This window comes from Centroberyx gerrardi, chromosome 14, assembly GCF_048128805.1.
Source record: "Centroberyx gerrardi isolate f3 chromosome 14, fCenGer3.hap1.cur.20231027, whole genome shotgun sequence".
In the NCBI taxonomy this organism is placed as follows: Eukaryota; Metazoa; Chordata; class Actinopteri; order Beryciformes; family Berycidae; genus Centroberyx; species Centroberyx gerrardi.
Genome location: NC_136010.1, coordinates 18,500,058 through 18,515,806, shown reverse-complemented (window position 1 = coordinate 18,515,806; position 15,749 = coordinate 18,500,058). Strand labels below are relative to the sequence as shown.

The 15,749-nt window shown below is 40.9% G+C and overlaps 1 protein-coding gene across 1 annotated transcript; it reads left to right on the top strand.

Annotated features, from left to right (window-relative positions):
* The first annotated feature begins 993 nt into the window (after positions 1-993).
* On the top strand, positions 994-15,139 carry LOC139908040 (chemokine-like protein TAFA-1). The gene is made up of 4 exons (XM_071894612.2): positions 994-1,135; positions 13,403-13,543; positions 14,756-14,880; positions 15,071-15,139. Exons 1-4 carry the CDS (start codon positions 994-996, stop codon positions 15,101-15,103), a joined length of 441 nt encoding a protein of 146 aa, XP_071750713.1. The 3' UTR covers positions 15,104-15,139.
* The last annotated feature ends 610 nt before the right edge of the window (positions 15,140-15,749 follow it).

Here is a 15,749-nt window from a genome sequence, read left to right as displayed (position 1 = left end):
ATGGTCTGGGAGCATCTACTGCATTTATGCCAGTGCATGGACCTTGATGGCTTTAATTGTTACAAATGCACATTTTTACATTAGAGAGGATTGATAAAAGTTTGTTGCTGTCGGAGAGTAAGAGTGCAATAATATATTGAAATAATATCTTAAAGAAATTATATCTAAATGCATCTTAAAGAATCTTATCTGATTATGACATAAATTAATACATTTAAAGATATGAGAGATAATCTAATACCAATTGACAGCACAAGCATAAGTTGTTTGTGATCAAGTGGACATGGAATGATTCAAATATCTGAGGGCTGGAATACATTTTTATGTGTTGTATTATTTCCTTCATACAATGCCTCCACAGCCAAACCTTGTGCTATAACCGGGAGCCTGCCTCGCTGTTGCTCTATTTTTTTTCTTATCTAAACAGCATGGTGAAACATTACAAGGCTTTTGATTCCTATTACTGCTGTGTCACTGTCACATTATTCTGATAGTGACAGACACAGAAAAGCCTTGGCAGCCAGCTGCTTGCGAAATCTTATCTTTTTTTTTAAGTTTGATTTTAGTTTTAAGGCAGGAGCACAGCTCAGGAGTTGAAGGGAGTCAGCCTGTCAGGGGAAATCTCTGCTGCATGGAAAAACTCCCCAGGGATCACTCCACATTTTCTGCGCTGTGGCTCAGGGACAAGACAGGGCAGACTAGGAGTAGCGAAGAGCTCATACTTATATAATCATGCTAATGATAAATGCTGATGACTAAAAAATCCCACTGAGGGGCGTTAAGGGCAATTATAGACCAGTGTTCAAGTGCAAAAAAATATTTTTTTAATGTTGTTTCTGGAAGAGTATGTGTGTTGGGAAAGAGAGAGAGAGACAGTGTGTGTGTATATGTTTGTTTCTGCGTTTGTGTGTGTGTGTGTGTGTTGGGGGTGGGGTCATAGGTTGAGAACATGATGTAGTTTGTTTTGACTCCACCTCTCCTGGTCCTTAGCAGATGTGTCCTGTCATGTCCTGGCTGCTCTGCCTGTGCCTCTGGGTCAGTGTGACTGCCATTCAGCTGTGTCAGGCCACTTTCTATGACACCATCCAACAGCATCATGGGACAAGGCCAGGACGAACCACCATTCACATGATTGGTGAGTTTTCCAACGCTTTCACTCCTGGTCTGCACCATCTGGTTAATGCAACTTCACAAAAGCCCCAGCATCAAAATAAGCAGAAAAGCTCGGGTTATTGCAGCTGCTATTACTGACAGTAGATTGATGGTTTGATAGGTGTGTGTTAGGAGAAATGGCCATTGCCCCTTGAGTGCAGTACTGTTGTTGTGGCATGTTGGGTTTGGTTGCTTACTGTATGTGTTGAATTAGACTGTTACAAGCTTGGAGGAAAAAACACACAATTTATCTTGCTCTGAAATGGGGGTGCTATACTTATATTTTCATCAGGATTTGATGAAGTCATTAAATTCATTAATACATTAGTGGTTAAGGTTGGATTCATAAACAGTTACTTAGCAAGCAGATCACACAGTGGCTGTTTTTCATTAAGATTTTCCCTTGATAACACGACAGTTTATGTACTGAAGATCACAAAGATAGACAGTGCCATTGCACTTTCCCTCCTGAGCTATTACAGTTGATATTCATGCTACAGTACTTTCCCTCGTTTTGATTTGTGTGATTCGGTTCTCTGTGAAATTGAACTGAATAGAATCTGATCGAAAAATTTCAGTGGAACTTTTGTTTTCTGCAGGCAGATATGAGTTACAGATATCGTAAAAAAAAAAAAAAAAGAAAGATGGTCTCAGGCTTCAGCAGAAGAGAGGAAGCTGAATGCAGTCAGAACTTCAAAGGGAGTGGTAGCTGCATGAGTGTGCAGGTCCTCGGTGCCTGTTATTTCCTCTATGCACCGGTGCACCTCGAGCCTATCAGCGAGGGGTCTAGTCAACGAACTACAATATTGTGAGTCAGAAGACTTCATGTTCCAACACCTTCATTTCATTACTCATGTCTGCACATGGGTACTGGAGGTGAACAAATGGTACAAAAAAACAGATACGCACAAATAGGATATTTTGTAGAAAGTGGTCTCATGTCAACAAAAGGGAAATGGAATTAATATTTCAAATGTGCATTCAGCTCTCTCTTTGGGGGAAAAAGAGTTCAAAGCTTACAATTCAGATCCCTCTGGATCCTCTGCTACTAAAAGTGTAAATGCCCTGTCATTCCATTTACCATAGTATGGCTTGTCCTCACTCCGGATAAATGAGATGCCAGTTTTATGAGAGGAGGATGGGATGCCTGTCTGGATTGATTCTGACACTGGGACATTTGTTCTGTGCTGTGTGCTGTGTGCCTGTTGGATTGGTGGGAGGATTGGGGTTGACAGGTCATGAATTGGTGGCAAGAAGGCCATTGGTTGTAGACCATTGGGCCAATCATTAAAGCCAGTGAAATGCCACAAGTTCACGGTGACTGGTATTACCAGAGGAAATTGAGATTACAGAGGGCTAGAGATCACTTGTGTCCTTGCCAATAGAAACTTAGGTCTATGGGGAGATAGTGTTTATAAAACCAAGTCAATCACACATACTGACAAATACTTTTGGAGCGGCAAAATGGTGACCTGATATTAACATTATGTCACAAAAAACAGATAAATCATTAGCTGTCAATAAAAAAAGCCTGTAGTATGAAAAGGCATAAAGACCTGTAGTATGAGACAGGCAGATTACAAATGTATCAACAGCAATGCATTGTTGACTCCAAGTGTGGTCACAATAATAATTTCTTTTGACAGGGTATAAGCAACTGTTCCACCGGTGCACTGACATATTGGCCGCCTTATTGCCAAGAACGTGTGTCCAAAAGTCCATTAGTTGGATGACCCTTGAGTAGCTGCTTGTGTATGCTCAGTGATTCGGACAAGGTGGCCTGCTTTCCACCCTACAGCTGTACTTACAGATTGCTGCCTGCCACTCTCTCAGATATGCTTAGGGCTGTTCTCTGCTTTTCTGGTACAGGCAGTGTTGCTCTCTGCGGTATGATTCATAAGGTGCTGTATTTATTCGGTGCAAAGAGCGTGAACGGTGCACAAAAGAGAACAGATTGTGTTTGTCGTGTATCCATAAAGTGCTGGGCAGAGATTTTGTTTTTAGGGTCATGCATTTTCCCCACCCCCAAACATGTCCCTAGGATACCTCCAAAAGAATATTTTCCATGTCAAAAAAAATTGTTTTGTTTTTCAAAAAAAAAAGAAGGACCCCTCCACTAACAACTGAGTATCACTGGCCTTGTTGTCAGTCTGTTCAAGGCATAAAAACAAGCTTTGTATCACACATATTTCACAAATTGCACCTTTTTGACGTATTGCCCTAAACAAAGGAGGAAACACATCTGAAATGCTGTATGGTATTTGGTAGAGGCTGTAATGTATGCTCCACTGCAAAAGGCATGAAGGTGTTTTGAATGTGAATAAAAAAAGCCTGGCAGTGTGTTTCCAGTAGAAGAAATAGTGCCATTGGTGACGCTCTGCACCATGTGGAGGTGTTAGCAGGGAGTAAGACAAAGAGTAGATAGTGACAGCCTGAGGTGGCCTCACTCTCATGAACTTACTCCCACCTACAGTCGGCCTGGCACGGTCAAACCATTCACCAGTGAAAGGTCATCAATTCCCAACACAATGCGGTCACAGATCACTTTCCTCTTTGTTGCTGTAAATGTGCAGCTATAACTAAAGGTTCATATAGAGATATGACACATAGCAGCAACACTGGGCATGTGACCAGCAGTAATGGGCTTGAATTAACCACTAAGTATCCACTCTATATTCTAATTTTTTCTGACTTTACCCGGAAATTCATCACTCTGTGTTACATCCGTTGCACTGGTCTCCTCTTTCCTCACGCTGTCACCTGCTATGAGAGTCTTCCATCCAGTTATCCTCCTTTCTCAGCGTTGTCAGCGCCTCTCGGAGATGGATCTTTTAAACATGTTAAGCAACGGTAACATACAGTTTTTCTGTAGTATATGGAATACGCCTCGTTTCATTTATTTCCGGGGTGAAAATCCCATTTAAATCCCACGTGTATCCCTTTCATGAGCTGGAGTGAGGAGTAGAGGATCAGGATTTTTTTTTCTACGCTCTCCAACAAAGGAAACCACTTGCTGGTAGCTCACAATGAAACAAACATGAAAAATGGATTTTCGGCTGTCACAAACAAAGGTTGTATCCCTCCATGCACGGTTTTAGACACTGACAGTTTAATAGCCTTATATAATGCATCCTGGAGGCACATTATTTTGACATACATCTCCCTCCACCCCTCCCCTAGTCCTCCTCTCAACCATGCTCTCACTAGTTTCATCCCTGCTCCGCTGCAGTGCCAATGGGAAGTGGCGTGCAGCCTCAGCCCCAGGCCCCTCCACATCTGGAGCTCGCCAAACCCACTTTGTCTCAATGCTGCTGCACACGCCACAGTGACCCCTAAGGACCGACACTGGCTTTGGAGACCTGGAACCTGAGACCACTGACCATTCTGCACAACACATAAAAACTTCCCTTTATCTGTAATCCACAGTGGATTTCCTCTGCTGTTACGGCTCTGTCTTAAGGAGGGGCAAAGCTTGCTCAGCTGGTGTTGTATCTTATATTTTTCCAATAATAAACAATTTGTGACATTTCCTTGGCTAGCCCTAACAGAAAAAAATGTAAGTAAATGAAACTATGGACAAACGGCGCCCTAATTATTACTGTATGCTCAGAGGTACAAATAGGCTTTACAGATTTCACAGTGTTTCCCATTTATTTCCTCTTTCAGTCTATGAATTATTCATAATAGAGAGCTCTTCTCAGCTTGCGGATATTTGTTTAAACAGCGTGTTTAATTGAAGTTGTTCAACCAGTTCTGTGCAGGGGCTATGGTTTGTGGTCACAACGCTTATATACAAAATGAATTTCTGTGGCCCACAGCTTAATTAATTAGCCAGTTTTCTCTCTCTCGTGACTGTGCCAGCTGTTCTTTGCCTTAGCCACTCATCACAATCCCCATGCATTAATAAGCATGTTAGGGTACTACTACCATGCACTGTGGCCTTTAGCCAAGTGTTTCTCCAAGAAATCATCAACATAAAGGAGGCTGTCTTGCATTTACCACTGTGAAATAAATGCTGAGAGTAGTGCAACAAATTTGGCTTCAGTATATACTGTAGTTTCAGTGTTTTTCATACACTAGTCAGCAGCAATTTGCGAAAATATGTTGTTACTGTTACAGCTGAAGGTTAGTTGAATCTGGATCCTTGACTCCTGATAAAACGCTTTCATTTTGCTTTAAATCAGAAATGGTTCTGCTCTTACATACCATTCTTCCTTTAGTGAAAAGGGATGAAATTGGCACTGTCTCGTTATAAACGCTCTGTGCAAAATCCAAACTAAATCAATACATTGGCAACATTAGGCAATGCTCTGGTAAGTTAATGTGCCAACTGAGCCTTGTGAACTATCTGTAGTTTCTAGACACTTGAAAATGAATAAGTACTTTATGGATGACATTCATTTTTCATATTAATTAATTTCTAATGATGATGTTAGCTGTAATTAGTATTAAACATTCATTACTATGAATTGTGTCTGGGTAAAACAAGGAGAGGGGACTTTAGCAGCATGCAGTGCTACTTTTATCTAAAGCACCTTACAATACCGTGAGTGCATACTGTACATTTTTAGCATGTGTTACATCACTGTGAGACAAACCCTCCCGTTGAGTTACAGCCCTACACAGTGACAGCACTTAAAATGTCTGTTAATTAATAAAAGCCTTTTTTTTTCTTCTTTTTTTTTTCCCTTGCTAGAAAATCAAACCATCCCGTTGTGCTGGAACAGGCTTTAGAGAATGGATCCCATCATCACTTCACTTGAGAGTAATTGTTGATTTCAGTGTTAAATACAGTGGTTGCACAAGCCTGTGTGGGTTACAGTGTGTGACCATTGTTCCTTTTCAATTTAACATTTTCCCCATGAAACAAAAAAACTGAATTAATAATAGCTTGTGCCCACATTGTTTGCAAATATTATATCATGGAATACAGAAGGCCAAAACCCTCCAGTGAATTCCCAATATGAAAATAGCGGACTGTATTGTCTCGTGTGCGCTGCGGATTGTTCCAGCTAACATTTGCAAATTTGCTCCCTGCCAAGCTAAAGAGCGAACCTAACGCCTCGCTCGCCATCTAGCCCACTGGGAAAGGGGTGGAGAGATGCTCTGCCACACAACTGAACTAAAAAAAAAAAAAACGATAGCAAGGTAACTTTTCATGTCACAGGGCGTTCACTCCCTCTCTGACTGGCTTTTTGGATAGCTGCTCCCTGCTCCTTAGACAATGAATGGGATTTTGTCACTTTTTTCACTGCTGTTGGCTATTTAGGGAATTTAGATTTTGTTCATTTTGTGACCCAATTGTGAGACGCATCATTCATTAAAATGTGGTCAAAACTGGGTCAGTAGATTCTGAGATATTGCATGTGACTAATGTCCTACAAATGAAGACCGATCTTCTCCACCCACCACAAAACTTTATCAGCGTGGGGAACAAAAAATTACTTGTATTAATCCATCCTCTGTGTTTATAATGGTGAAAATGGGACCTCATTTCCTCATTTTTCGATTTTCTGAATGAAAGGAATATTTCTTCTTGCGGAATGGGAATTATGCTTGAAAGATCATTTTATATGGCATTGCCTTTGTGGTTCCACTAGCCTATTTTAAATGCTTGGCAGGATTATGAAATTCATAATCATTACTTAGACCTCATTAAATTGAAAAGAAGCATCTCAACTTCCTAATTGGTTCCAAGGGGGAGGGTAGTATGAGAAATAAGCAAGGTAATTAATATTGGGTTTATCAGGCTCCATTGCAGATTTGAAGTTTTTTTTTTTTTTCTTTTTGCCTCTAATATCTCCTTGGTGTGCCATAAGTCTTCTTGCATATTTAAACTACTGATCCAATTACCTCACCTAAAGACATTGGAATATGCATGAATGCAAAATAGTGTAACTGGAAAAAAATGAGAAAAAGAAAAACTTTGCCGGATATGAACAATATGTGGTTATCACATGACAGCAAGACCGATTGAGTCATTTCAGGACCTGTCTCACATGGAAAAATACTCATACTTCATACTTTCATACTTTCTTACTTTCTTATCATTTGCTATTATGATCTGATACTGAGTCCTATCATTCAACAAAGCTTTATGAGACAGTAAGCGGCAGTGCAGTGAAAAGAAAATGTATCTATAGGCACGTCAAACAGATCTCCAACGTCTAATTCAAAACATTTTGTAATGTAGGTTCTGAAAATATCTTGCTATACCTTAATACCAACGTTATCTGAACTATAAGATGTGATCAAAATGTTGATCATATACGACACAATTGCACACATCATTGTTGTGTCACACTGAATTAGTAAAGAACCATTTCCTTCTACTCCAATTTCTAGCATTGTCAACTTGCAAGTCTTACATAATCATTGCTCCCGACCCATGAGACTACATGTCATACTGAATGAAAGGTCATTTAGGCATTGTATTATGCATTATTACACAGTTGGCATGTTGCAGGTGCATTAGTATCCTGCATAGACTGTCTGTCCCGGCCCAGAGAGGGCCCGCAGTCACATCAGAGCCGAGCAGCTGCTCTCTGACGGCTCTTTGACTGGAGTCTATCTGCGTTTCCTTTTCTTCACGCTGAATGTAACTCTTTCATCAGGGCAGACGATCTACAAATTTGAAATACCAGTTCTGGACATTTGTCAGTTAGGAAAAGGGCTAGATAGAAGGACAGACACAGCTTGACATTTAAGAGTGAATGACAATGCAGTGAAAGAAGATGTAATTCTACTTCTGAATCTTTCTGTTTGCCTGTTTTCACAAAAAACACCGGGCAACTTATGCTACGCTGAGATGGTGTAGATAGTATAGATTCTTTTTTTTTTCTTTGTTTTATGGACGTGGAAGCTCTTGTATGATTGCTATTGTACAGTGCTTTGCTGTCACGCTCAACAAGCCACATATCTCTGCCATAAAAACCAAATAACCATGAGTGTTTTTCATATATGGATCCTGCTCCTCGAGAGTCAGAATATCATTTCATGCCCTTGATCAGTACCAGTCTTGCAGTGTCCTGGGCCTGTGCTGTGTGTGACAACGGAGGAGACAGGCTTTGAGGCTCACATGCAAATGAAAAACCCATTCCCCTTCTCTCTCTGCTTCCTCTGTTCCATGCAGTTTTCATGCATCTTAAAACAATACCAGCTCAGTTGCCTGAGTAGTCATTTTGCATTTCAATAAAGTACCACACATCTTGAGTGGCCCGCTGCACAGGACCAATCTGTTGGCCTCCTTGTGTTACACACACTGTCAAAACTGCCAGACATATTTCATGAATTTCTATGCTTTTATTTGTCATGGACAGTGCTTTTTTCAAAGTAGCTATTGGTATTTTTCTTTGGCAGTGAATTCTGCTGTTTTTTTTCTCTGGCAGAGTTCAGGTAAACACACATACACACACACACAAGCATTAACAAAATAAAATTTCAAACAAGAATAGCTCATCATCGTTTGATGTCTAATATATATTTATTAAGAAAAGTCTGCATTCTAAGTGTTGGTACCTTTTAATATTTGAAGCAGTTCCAAACCACTGTTAATTTTCCAAACATGCATTATAAATTCTAAAATTTCTCACCATTTTTTTCATACAATTTACACCAGTACACTCCTTTCTGCGTCGCCTTATCTGCCAAAATTTTGATTGTTACACACATCCTCTGTGTGTTTCTTTTTTCTGCTAGGAACCAAATTTGTCATGAAAAGCATACAATTTATCAAGCAATATTTGCTTCCTTGTCACTTACTTTCCCCCCAGCATTTAGGTCTAGAATAACAACAGACTACAGGGACTTCAGATGTTTTAACAGAAGGAAGGAAAAAAACAGTTACTCAATTTGACACCATGCAGTCACATGTTTTATGCCTCTCACTGTCTTCCATCTGCATTAATTTGACATTCTCTAATCTGGCGGTCCCATTACCCGTCAGTGACAGAACCGCTGTAGCCTGCTGGCTGGATGTCTGCAGAGAGTATGAACAGAGAAAGTGGAGCCTATTATGGGTCACCTTGGATGCATTTCCCATTTAAAGGTGACAGGCATGCTGCTCTGGAACATGGGCTGCTGTGGTTTGGAGATCAGGACCTGCTGTTTCTTCTAAATGAATTGCTACAGCGGCAGAGATGGAGAGGAACCTTTTAGGGTACAAAATAATCAACTACATGTAACGTTGACTCTGAGCTGATATGCGGTTATTCAAATGTCACGCACTTATCTAGATACATAGTCGCACAGCACTTCAGTGTGTGTGCGTGTGTGCGTCTACACATGAGCGCGCGCATCCAGTGAGGGGTGTACACACAGTGCTACTGGCTGCCAATCATGTGCATCCAAAGCCCCAGGAGAGAGACAGGTTACCTGCTAAATTGAGTCCCTTAGGCTTTCCATTTGGATGGTATATGGAGTGCAACAGTCACCACTCTCAATGTTATCCATTCGGTCATATGCCGAGATTTAGAGGAAAATCCACGTATTTCACTTTGGTAATTAAGTAAGCTGTATCCAAATGGTAGATAGCATTTAGAATCTATACACATATATTTCTACACACTTACTATACCAAATGCCTGGAACAGATGGCAGAAGAGTGTTGCCATTCAAACAGTATACTTGGTATCAGCCCCTCCAGAGACAACCTCACAGTCTGGGCTCATTACAGTAGACAGCAAGTCATTGCATACTTATTGCATAGTGACATTTCTATTGAGATAGACTGACCATTTTCCTCTGTGCAATAGCTGTTTCATCACTTGTGAAGAGCCGTTTATTGGTCCCATATGAACTCTGCTCACATTCATTAAGCAGGCAGAACCCCAGATCCACGGAGTTTTGAATCTGTGTTCTGTGTCTATGTCATGCATGATTTGACAGTACTCGCCTTCATCTGGGCTTGCTGTCCATAACTCATCGGATTTCGATGCAATGTTGTTGGCTGTCAGCGTGAGTCACTGCGCCGGAGTCGGTCGACTCATCTGTATTCACTCTCCAGCCAGAAACTGAGACACTGGTGATGCCAGGTGTTGTAACTTGTATAGATAATAGTATTACAATTAAGTGCTCTGACAAATTCTACTTGGTAAACCGAACAAAGCAGATCCTTCTGTGAGATGCTGTGTATTCTGCCAGAGAGTTAGTTCGACTTCAGAAAAGCCGAGTTACTCTCACTGTTAAATTTTTAAGATAACATCTTGAGAAATTTAACAAATCGCTAGTCTCTTAATAACAGGTAGAGTTCATAATCATTATAATAATAATGTCCTAATAGAGTTTAAAATGATTTTTTTTAGTTCTTTCAGACCCCAAAATGAGCTATGACCTGTTGGGCGCAGGTTCTAGGTGATCACCTCCCTACCTGACAGCCCCTGCAGCTCGAAGTAATGAAGAGGCAGGAGCATAGAGCATAGCAGCAAAAACCGGGCAGTTCCAGTTGAGACCCTCTGCTTCTGTCTCACCTCTGACCCCTTAGAATGACAATCTCTGTGTGACCCTTGTTCCCTGTCAATCAAAATGTTGCTGGAGAGACAACGCACACACACACACACACACACACACACACACACACACACACGCACACACACAATAGGATAATACACATACTCACTCTGTCATTCTCTCCGTGTCTTTGTCTCTCTATATATCTTTTGCACACTCTCTCTCTCTCTCACACACACACACACACACACACACACACACACAAAAACCAGGTACACACACATACACACTGAGATTTGCTGAAGCCGTTTGTCATTTGGGAGACTGACTTTGTTCACAGTCATTGATAATGGGGGGAAATGGAAATAGAGAAAACAATTATACCCTTGCATGGCTCCAGCCCTTACCTGATGAGAGTATTCATCTCAAGCCATGTTATTCTCCAGCTCCCTCTGAAATATTTATAATGCAAAGATGGGGTCTCGGAGCATGCAGCGTGTTGTACTCGCAGGCTGAAACCATGGGTGAACTTGAAGAGCGCTCATCAGTATTGCATTACTTTTGTTTAAAGGTACCCAGTACACCTGCCAGCTGGAAATACCAAGCTGATTTGCATTTTTATTTGATTTTAATGTATTCTTCAGAGGTGATGATTTCCAAATATAGAGTATCCCGATTCGTTGTTCTGTTTGCTTGCAACAAGAAATGAGAGTTAATTCTGTTGAGTAGTGTGTTTTTAATAGATCAAAGAGGAAATCTGGGGCTGTCTTATGCAATTAAGGAGATGCATTAAGAAGAACAAACCCCTGTGGGCTGTTGTTTTCAAATGATGCCCCACTGCTTCCACTGGTACATCATGATTAACGTTGTGCAGACATGCCCTTTTGTTGAGTGCATCAGACAGCAAGCAACATTCTCCCAGACTGGCTACAGGATCTGGATATTTTCAGTTAAACCAAAGGCTGTTGATGTTTTCTGAAACGCAACGCCAGGAGTCATGATAACCCCAAGAAACTTAACAGACTTGGCAAGAAACAGGGAAAAGACAAGGTTTCTTAATTCTTTCCTCCCCTTGAATTAAACTAAGGTAATTAACGTTGTGTCTAATCACTTAAAAATACCTACACCGATTAACACCTTGAGCCGTCTCCAACTTGGCGCCGGTGCTGTTTCATGATAGTTCTTGTTTACCTAGGCTCAAGCATATTTAAAAGCAGGTATACATCAACTTGGAAGAATCTCACCCTGAATTTAGTGCAGCACATCACCAAGTCTGCATTACATGGGAATGTTGAGTTCTGTTGAGGTAGAATGTGAAAGGAGATGCGTAGCACAGGTAAAAACCTGTCTATGATCACTTGTGCTAATGAAATGTGGTAGAGATGAGAGAGTAGAGTGTGAGAGCAAGCCCAGTGATGTACCTCTATCCAGGGGGTCAAGAGGGGCTATGTTGGCTAATCCCCTCAGGAGCTCACATGATGGCTCAATTATATCTTGAAACTGACACACAACTCTCTCCTTTCTGAATTTAAGCTACTTTACTGCTTAGCTTGACTTTGGTTTGGCTGAGAAAATGTGGTTTCAGACATTCACCATGTAAAATTCAGTCTCCCTGAAGAAAAATCCTACATAAAGCGGTGGTTTCCACATGAAATTCTCAGTTGTCAAATCGTTTATTAGCAAATCCGAAAACTACTTTCCCCACAATATTGACCATATTATTTTTCATGCCAAATGACCCTTTAAGATCTGCGGTTTAAAGATAAATGCAAGCTTGTGAGTTTTTCTTGCTAAAGATGTGGTTACAGTTTTTCAAAAAACACCTTATTCAACCTGAAAAAAACATCAAATAATTCCTTAACTAATCAAAGAGGCCAAACCAATTATAATTAGTCGACTAATCACTGCTGCAGCTACAGTGGGCTTACTGTTTATATGCGTGGTGTTTTTACTAAGACACAGCTCTGCATCAGAACTACAGGGTGTCATAAACCCAAAGGCTCGAATCTAACAAACCAATATATGCAAAAATAGCTATGACACATTTCACAGATCAGTAGCTCATTGTCAAACATGATCACCCAGATCACTTTGACAGTTGGCTTGCTAGTGGGATATTCTCTCTCTCTCTTTCACTTTACTTTCCACCGATCGACTCTGAAACAACCTCCTTGACCCTGCCTTATGCTGATGGGTGTAATTGTCAGATGGTCCTTTGCTGTGCACATCTGACATGTGGAGAGTGTGAGCGCAGTGGGTGGGAGGGGCCGGCGGCTGAGGCGGGGTGAGGTGGGTCAAGGGTCCGCTTGGTCCAGTCCTCTCATCCTTTAGGCCACTGTCAGTAGTTTGGTGATAATTGCGTGGTGGAGCCAATGTTCATATTCATGATAACCCTTCAAGCAGGCCTGTCTTCCCGCTAATAGATCTGTCTTTTTCTGCCCGCTCTCTCACATCTCGCTCTCATCTCTTTACCTTCAACAGCCCTCAGGGGCCTCGCTTCCTGAAAGCGTATAAAGCACAGGACCAATTATTCTTCTTTCGGGTAAACATGTGACGCTTTCATAGCTATCCTATGTAATAAACCTGCGATTAGTGACATGAAAAGGATCCATTGATGGTGCCACAAGATCCATATATTCATGGCACCTTTTTTAAAATATATTTTCAAAGTATTTGAGCAATCAGCATACACTTGCAATGTAGACCTCAGAAATCCACAGAAACCCAGAGGCAAACCATTGCTCTGTTTGATCAAACCTGAGATGCTGACTTAATGTAGTTTGTTGTCTGTTTTTCTTATCAGAGGGGGGCACATGTGAAGTAATTGCTGCTCACAGATGCTGTAATAAGAATCGTATTGAGGAGCGGTCACAGACAGTCAAGTGTTCTTGCCTGCCAGGCAAGGTGGCTGGAACCACCAGAAACAGACCTTCATGTGTTGATGGTGAGTATGATAGTTGGCGAAGCAGACATAGATAAAAAAAATACTATTATGGTTTATTACAAAATGCTGTCATAAGGATGCATGAGCATGATGCATGGACTACTTTGTGTTTTGAATGTATTTGCATTGCAACAAGGTTTATGTGCACTGAGGAAAAGAACAGTTCACAGTTATACTTAGTTCAATGTAACAAGTACTGGATTTATATGCAAAGTAAAATCTTACTAGGCATTACACAGACTGAATTGTTATGTTTTTGTAAAGGTATAGAAATCAGTTCATATTAAAGCCTATGCAAAGTCATCCAAGCAATGCCTTGTCCCAGATAAGATAACATTATCTGGGATAATGTCACATCCAAATTCTACTGCTGACAGACAGCAGAAGCGATCTGCAGGGCTAAGCTTTAGTATGCACCCAACAGCAGACAGTCAAGACGATTGCTGTATGTAGCGCACCTCAGGGAAGAGTAAAGAAATAAAGAACAGCATGTACAGCAAGCCGAAAAAGTGCAGAGATAACATTATTGATTACACAGATACCTTCTAGATATTCCATGATAGTTTTATACATACATCTTTGACAAATGTGTGCTACAAGGGTTACAGTTTCTTGTAGGGAATGGATTTAGTGCTTAGGTCTAACGCTACTAAAATGTGTATTTGGCTTCAGGGAAACCTCTCACCTGCATGGCTTTTAGCTTAAATCCTTTTGCAAATATTGCCACAATCTCTTAGCTGAGTGAGGGAACTGGAGGTCTCTTTGCGTCAGCTCTGACAGATTCTTTTCGTCTGTCACACATTACAACCCATTTACTGTCTACTTACCCTGTATTTAAGGCAATTTTCTCTCCTGATGGAAGAAATATGGCCTGCATTAAAGTCAAGTCACAGCCGCACCTACCAACCCACTCATTGAAATGTCTCGGTTTCAGTCTCTCAATGTATGCTCATATAACCATATCATAGTTCTATTAAAGATACTGCATTTCAATACATTTTTGCACAGAAACAAGTGTTTTGAAGCAAACAACACACATATATCCATGTTATTCACTGCCACCATTAATATGAAAACATTCAGATAATTAAGAAACACTTCACACCTAATGGATATCCATCCCTAAGCTGTCAGGCTCTGCTATCGGATTTTGCTCTTTGTTGGGGTGAAAGGTACCTGGATCACCGTTTCTCTTGTCTTTGTTGCCTGTAGCATCCATAGTAATTGGGAAGTGGTGGTGTGAGATGGAGCCTTGCCTGGAGGGGGAGGAATGCAAGACGCTCCCTGACAACTCAGGCTGGATGTGCTATGCCGGGAACAAGATCAAAACCACTAGGGTAAGATAACCTCTCTTGACCGCGGGAAACAAGACCTCATTGCAGAACAGTGGGAGAGAAGTGTACAGTCCTGTGACGCTCACTGTAGCAGCAGCAAAACAGCTCAGTTATATGGATTGAATGTCACAGAGAATTGACTTGTTAACAACAACATGTTCTAACCCCTCAATTTTCTCCTTTGTCTTGTCAGAACACTCAGCCATACACAACATCAACATATTAACACTTTAAGGACTGGAAGCAGGGGAATCGCTCTGGCATAAGAGTTAATTCGCAGGTCAGCCTCATCATTTAAACTGGGACACTGCTATGCTGATTTATTTCTCTCGATTGTCTTAATTGTCAAGCTCGGTAATGTGTAACATAATATTCAACTATTATTTATTTCTGTTGTGTGCACTATCCATCCCTTCTAAGAATGTCTCTTATTTCTCATTTCAGCACAGTCACAGGACCAATTCTAACAAAGACATTGAACTTATGTTGCTTTTAGAAGTGTGAATACTTCTCAGATTAAAGTGTGAAAAGATGTACAATACATGAAGCACATCCTGCTCAAGGCTATTGAAAATACTGACGCTCCGAGCTGCCTGCGGGGAACATCATCATAACCTTGTGATGAATATATTTTCATCATTTTTTTTTTTACTTTGAGGTGGAACATGAATGTCGGTGCATTTGGATTCATATCTGGAGAGCATCTGACGTCCCCCATCAGACATCAATAGACAGATGTCTACCATGAAGCACGGAACAGCAGACAAATGCATTAAAGGATTGGGTTGAGCAAGTACAGCAGTTGACAGCCCTCAGGTTTTTTTCAAATATTGTATGAAAAAAAATATTGTACATAAATTGTTTGTCCTTTC

What these genes read in the sequence shown, in the direction of transcription:
- LOC139908040 (XM_071894612.2), top strand. Translation starts at nt 994, where the DNA reads ATGTGTCCTGTCATGTCCTGGCTGCTCTGCCTGTGCCTCTGGGTCAGT. An exon ending in AACCACCATTCACATGATTG is followed by an intron (nt 1,136 to 13,402) that starts GTGAGTTTTCCA and finishes TTTTCTTATCAG; the next exon opens with AGGGGGGCACATGTGAAGTA. An exon ending in CAGACCTTCATGTGTTGATG is followed by an intron (nt 13,544 to 14,755) that starts GTGAGTATGATA and finishes TGTTGCCTGTAG; the next exon opens with CATCCATAGTAATTGGGAAG.